General features: G+C 49.4%; 1 protein-coding gene across 1 annotated transcript; it reads right to left on the bottom strand.

Annotated features, from left to right (window-relative positions):
• Positions 1-482: 482 nt before the first annotated feature.
• Positions 483-3,231, bottom strand: Atp5mc3 (ATP synthase membrane subunit c locus 3). The gene is made up of 5 exons (XM_051166541.1): positions 3,183-3,231; positions 2,921-3,028; positions 1,798-1,875; positions 1,228-1,421; positions 483-743 (listed from the first exon to the last, which is right to left on the bottom strand). Exons 2-5 carry the CDS (start codon positions 2,957-2,959, stop codon positions 629-631), a joined length of 426 nt encoding a protein of 141 aa, XP_051022498.1. The 5' UTR covers positions 2,960-3,028; positions 3,183-3,231; the 3' UTR covers positions 483-628.
• Positions 3,232-6,032: the final 2,801 nt, after the last annotated feature.

The following is a 6,032-nucleotide window of genomic DNA, read 5'->3' as shown; positions in this document are numbered from 1 at the left end:
TAGAACCAGCAATGTAAGGGTAGCCACATCTACTTGGAAGGTGGTTATGTTTCTATGTGTTCTAATTTATGGTAACCTTTATGTATATGAATGCTGTTTTCATGTACATCAGAAGGGGGAATCAGATTCCATTACAGATGGTTTCGAGCCACCATGTGGTGGCTGGGAATTGAACCTGGAACCTCTGGAAGAGTAGACAGTGCTCTTAACCACTAAGCCATCTCTCCAAGCCCTCATGGTAACCTTTAAAAACACAAAGCTATTTTGATGTGGTCTGTATTAATCATGTTTCAAAGAAGCTCAAAGGACTAAAATATCTCTCCCTTACATAAAGAAAAAGTCTGTGGAACACTACATAAGAGAATTCCCATAAAAACCAGGGTAACTGCTATACCTTCCTCTAACCTGGACATCCACCTGCCTCAATGGATTATCTTCTTTATGGTGATCTAAATTTACATAAGTACAAATCACGGCAAAAATTAAAGTTTTCATCTTTAATGAAATGACTTTGGAAATAATGTACATTTCCATGACGCCAGCACTACAGTTTTTGGAGTCACAGCAAGATACACAGAATTACATCCGTAATTACTATGAACGCCAACATTTCAGGCAGTAATTTCTGTTACATGGCAAACAAGATCAAGAAAGCAACCATCAAACAAAAGAGACCCATAGCTTCAGACAAGGCAAATCCCAGGATAGCGTATGAGAAGAGCTGCTGCTTCAGCGAAGGGTTTCTAGAAGACACAACACAGGTGACGGTTACTTTAAAATATTCATGTCAACACATTTGGTAAATGGTAAAGAATCAGGTAACTTGTGTGCCGATCTTTGCAAACTAGAAAGTTCTATGGAGGTGCTATCTCCGTATACCACCGTGCTTGTCTCCTAAATTATTTTTTACCCACTCCTAGTCACGTGGCATAAAGACAGCAAGCTATCTTTGTATGCAAATATAAATACTTAGTTTACAACCATTTTGAGGGATCCTGACATTTGTGTTCCTCTTGCCCCGTCTCCTGACTGGTTGGGGTTACAGGTGTGTGCTCTCGCCCGTCCTTCTCACCTCTTTGAGTAAGTGACTAGCGGACACAACTCACAACATATAATGCAAGACACACAATACACTTCATTCCAAGGAGCTACTATTTCATTACTTTTCCTATGTCCAATTATAGCTTCCCGCTGTTTCTTTAACTTCCTCTGGGACAGAGTGATTACCTGGCATAACCAATGATAAGACTGCCAAAGACGGTTCCAATACCAGCACCAGAACCAGCAACTCCTACTGTTGCAGCGCCCGCACCAATGAATTTGGCAGCAGTATCAATGTCTCTGCTGATTACACTGGTCTGAAACTCCCTCCGGATCAGCTGGCACACACCATTCTGGGCCCCATTAAATACTGTAGAGCCCTAGGAACAGGAAAGAAGGCAAAGGTCAATTTAGTAATCACATCTGCTTTAACTCCTGTAGTGCCAAAAGGGTAATGTCTTTATATTGTAGCTTGGTGTGAATAAGTACGTGTATGGCACAATGAAAAAGAAAACTAAGAGCCTGGAGGAATTCTTATCTTATTTAAGATAGTTAGCAATACCTATACCTTCTAGGGTCGAACAGAACAGTGAGTATGCTTTTCAACAAAGAATATTTTAATCTTAAGTACAGATAACTCAAAGCTACCAACTAAATAATTCAGGAGGCTGTGCTGGCCACCCTGGAACCATTCATTAATATACCCCTGTAAGACTTATTCGACAGTGTTTCCTAATTTCTATCATTACTACTTACCTCTCCAGTCCTAGTCTCTGGTCGAGATAACACTGATGCAGAAATTGGTCTATAAGCAATTCTGGATCCAACTCGGATCTGTTAGTGGAAGGAAAAGGAAAAATTTCAAGTATTAAGAACAGAGACTAGTCTCCAGTGACCTTCTTGTAGCTGTCTATTCTAAAGGATAAAGCAGAAGAGGACCAGCAGAGATTCATTTATCGGTGCAACTAGCTCTGGTGTTTGGTCATTTTGAATACACGAAGCTAACCTAACACTTCATGCTAATGAATTGTAAAACGTTCTATCTAATCTATTTGTGAACTAAAATCCCAAGAGCAATTAGTTACAAAGTGACTAAGTGTTGCTGTGTAAGTTTCAATAATTTGTAGTGCTGTAATTCAAGTTCAGGTGTGCCAACAAAGAGTGTTAGGAGTGTCACTGACTGCTGTCATTTAAAACAGTCCAGCAGTTAATCGAGCTCCCACTATTTCCAAAGTATTCCTAAATGCCCATTAATTATAAATTTACTCCAGAGTTTAAGCAGTTTGATGGCGGCTTTAAGGACTGGGGAAATGCTCTCACAGTAAGGACATCTTGCAGTCCCGGCTTCTCTGCCCTTGAGTGTCCACGGACACTAAGGTCACAGAAAATCCCTTCAGAACCAGGACCTGCTTCTCTAGGACAAATCCTTTAGCTTTAGACTTGGCTTAAAACCTCCAAAAGCAAGCTCCGGGGCTCCCCCACCGCCTCTCTCCGCCTACACATGGAAGCAAAGTCCCTCCCTCTGCAGCGGAGAGTTTGACCTACAGACAAGCACCGGCAGCGCCGCGGAGGGAACTAGGCCTCAGCGGCCCCCTCCTCCTCCTCCTCTAACTTCCCAGCACCCCGACCTTCGCGCCGACCCCCCAACTCCGCAGGGACCGGGACGTGGGGGGAGGGGGGGCGCGCCCAAGGAGCAAGGAGGCTGTGACCTACGCCGAGTGGGCCTGACAGCTAGGCCCCGCGGGGACGCATGGCGGGAGGGGAACAGTCTGCCGGCCCCAGGGCTGGGAGGGAGGGAGGGAGCAGAGGACATCGTGGCAAGGGTGAAGGAGAGCCGCTCTCTCCGCGTGTTCGCTGGGCCGAGGCCCGGGTTACGCACCAGAGCGGGGGTGCGGGCGAGCTTGGCGCAGGCGAACATCTTTCCTCCTGGCGGCGCGGCGTGGATCTAGGTGACAGGCGACGTGGGCTCCTCTCCCGCTTCCTCTCTGCGGAGCGGAAAGAGGCTTAAGGTCAAGTGTCCCCCAGGGGCCTGCCCTTCCCACCCCGGCCCCGAGGGCCCCCGCGTAGACGGTCGCCGTGGCCGCGTGCCCGGAAGGCGCAAGCCCGCTGGATGGGGCCCGGCGGCCCGCTCCCCGCGCCCTCCGCTTACCTTCCGAGGCGGCGGCGGCAGCAGCGGCGGCAGAGGTCGAAGCTATGGGGCTGGGCGCGCAGGCGCGGTGCGACTCTTATCCACGCCGCAGCACCCGGATGGAGAAGGCGGGGGAAGACGCTCAAGGTCACTTTGTAACAACTTTATTGGTAAGCGGCAGAGGAAGACAAAGACAGGCTGGCCCGGCTGTGAAATGAGAAGGAGGAGCACCCTGAAGACCGACTGCACTAACCGGCTTGTTACTGTCACTAACGGTGAAGATAAATTTTAATTTTTCTGTCGCTCTTGAGGACTGAGGCTAGCACCTTGCACTTGCCAGTCAGGGATTCTACCCCCGAGGTACAAGCCAACCCTCTTTTCACTTTTCTTTCAGATAGGGTGGGCAGTTCAGGCAGGCCTTGAGCTTAGTATGTAACCGAGGGGAGCCTGGAACCGAGGGGAGCCTGGAACCTGTGATCCTCCTGTTTCAGCCTTCCAAGTAGCTAGGATTACAGGTCTGCACCACCAGGTGCACGCTAAGCGGGATTATTTCTTTATAAGAACTTAAAAAAAAAAAATTTTTTTTTTTTTTTTTTTTTTTAAGACAACCCAATTCTTTCCCAGAAAGAGGGATTGACTAGAAGTACTGGGATAAACAAATGAGGCATCTAGACCTTTGCAACCATGTAGACCAGGCTGGCCTCCAACTCACAGTGATCCTCATGCCTCCGTCTTCCAAGGGCTGGGATTAAAGGCGTGTGCCATTGTGCTTGGCTTTCTTCCAGATAGATAGATTTCTAAATATAAAATAACTATATAAAAATAAAACTTGCCCAGCCTGTATAATGTTATAACAATGGTATTTTCCACGGCCTTCTCTCCAGCCCCAGAAAGTAATCATTCTTTCTGATTTTGTGAACTTGATTACTCTAGGTTCTTGGTACAAGTCATACGTTTATCTGTCTTTTTGTAACTACCTGCTGTTTCTTTTTATTTTTTAAAAAACTTTTTATTGATTCTTTGTATCCTTTTATTTTTTATTTATTTTTATTTTTGGTTTTCTGAGACAGGGTTTCTCTGTGTAGCCTTGACTGTCCTGGACTCACTTTGTAGACCAAGCTGGCCTAGAACTCACAGTGATCCACCTGCCTCTGCCTCCCAAGTGCTGGGATTAAAGGTGTGATTCTTTGTGTCACATCATGCACCCCAGCCCCGCTCATCTCACAGTCACCTCATATTTGCCCTTCACCCTTGTCACCTCCCCCCCCTTGAAATAAAAAACACATACATATAAATAAACAAAACAAAGCAAAGCATAGAAAACATCTCATTGTGGAAACTATAGTATGTCACAGTGTGTCCCACAGTGCATCCGTCTGTCTACACATCTTTACTTGAAAATGTTCATTGCGATGAGTCATTGCTGTGGTTCCATGACACCACCACTGGATCCTCACTGGGATTTCTCCTGGTTATCCTGTTGTTGCTCTGTGTCATGGAGATCCTGTAGCTTTGGATCAGCAGAGATAGCCCTTTCACGAGTCCCAACCATCTGCAGTCGATACAGACTTGGGGGTGAGCCAACTCAGAGCCCTGGATGCGAGCCTGGGTGGTAGCTGAGCTGGTCAGTGAACTGGATCTCCGTTATCCACACTATCAGGGCAAGCTCTTCCGTACTGCTGTGGCTAGGCCACCCAGTGCTGCCATTGGCAGGAAGCACGGTCAGTCAGCTCTCCTGCTCTCATGACCTTGTGGCCAGTTCACCCAAACCCAGATGTCCAGAGCCAGTTCCGTTGTGCTATCCAGTCAAAGTGTGGGCCCGTTTTCCCAAGTGCTGCAGCCTGCAAGGGGCTGGGCCGACTTTCCTTCTCTCACACTCTCAGGTTTGGCTCACCCTTGCCTTCACCAGCATGGCCAGCCCCACTGTGTTGCCCAGGGGAGGTGCAGGACCCACTCTGCCAACTGCAACAACTAATGAGGAGGCAGGACTAGCTCTCCCCTGCCACATCTGGCTATGTGTGAGGGGTAGTGGTGGTGGGCATCACCCCTGCACCCATGCCACTTCACAGTTGACTGGTGGTGGGGCCAACTCTCCCTCACTCTTGCCCTTGGGGCTGGCTCACCTGCACCGCCTACCCCCCCCCCCCCCCCCCACCAGGGTCAGCTCTGCTATGCTCTCCAGGCAAGATGCAGAGCCCACTCTCCTGAGTGCTGCAGCTGGTGAGGGGTAGGGCTAGCTTTCCTAAGCTCATGCCCCTGAATGGCAGAGGTGGTGAGGGGCAAGGTGTGGGGTGTGGTCATCACTCCTGTGTCCATGTCACCCTATTGCAGACGAGTGGCGGGGGGTCAGCTCTCCAACACTCACGCCCCTGGGCTAGCTCACCCACATTCCTGCCCCCAGGGCCAGCCCCACTGCACCCCCTGGGCAAGGCTTAGGGCCCCACCCTTGCTCTTTGGAGTGCTGCTGCTGGTGAGAGTGCCATAGCCAGTTCTGCACAGGCCCTGAACATCCACATGGTCCCTCGCAGCTCCTCCACCAGGGACAGCCTCACGTTCTCTAGTGGCAATATGAGCCATGGACACCAACCCCTGTCAAGGCCCCAGCAGCAGTTCAGGCTAGGACTTCATAATGGCCTCAGGTGGCAGGGATGGCCATTCACAGCAGGCTACTTTTCTCCTCCCTCACCTCTCCAGTTCCATCTCGTTCATAATGGTCAAGCTGCTCCCCTTCTCCTTACCCATCTGACCACCACACGCTCCCTTGCTCACACATTGTGGTGGCTCCCACAGCAGGCAGGCCATGCAGCCTGCTGGCCCCTGGGTGACATCCACTGGTTTTCGTGGTGTGGCAGCAAGCAGGTGT

Source organism: Acomys russatus, chromosome 24, assembly GCF_903995435.1.
Source record: "Acomys russatus chromosome 24, mAcoRus1.1, whole genome shotgun sequence".
Lineage (NCBI taxonomy): Eukaryota > Metazoa > Chordata > Mammalia > Rodentia > Muridae > Acomys > Acomys russatus.
This window is presented reverse-complemented; position numbering and strand designations above follow the sequence as displayed.

Bases quoted from the DNA above. Each gene is read 5' to 3' on its own strand.
- Atp5mc3 (XM_051166541.1), bottom strand. From the start codon at position 2,959: ATGTTCGCCTGCGCCAAGCTCGCCCGCACCCCCGCTCTG. The intron at 1,422-1,797 runs GTAAGTAGTAAT...TCCTGTTCCTAG, and splicing joins CAGAGACTAGGACTGGAGAG to GGCTCTACAGTATTTAATGG. The intron at 744-1,227 runs GTAATCACTCTG...TGTGTCTTCTAG, and splicing joins CTTATCATTGGTTATGCCAG to AAACCCTTCGCTGAAGCAGC.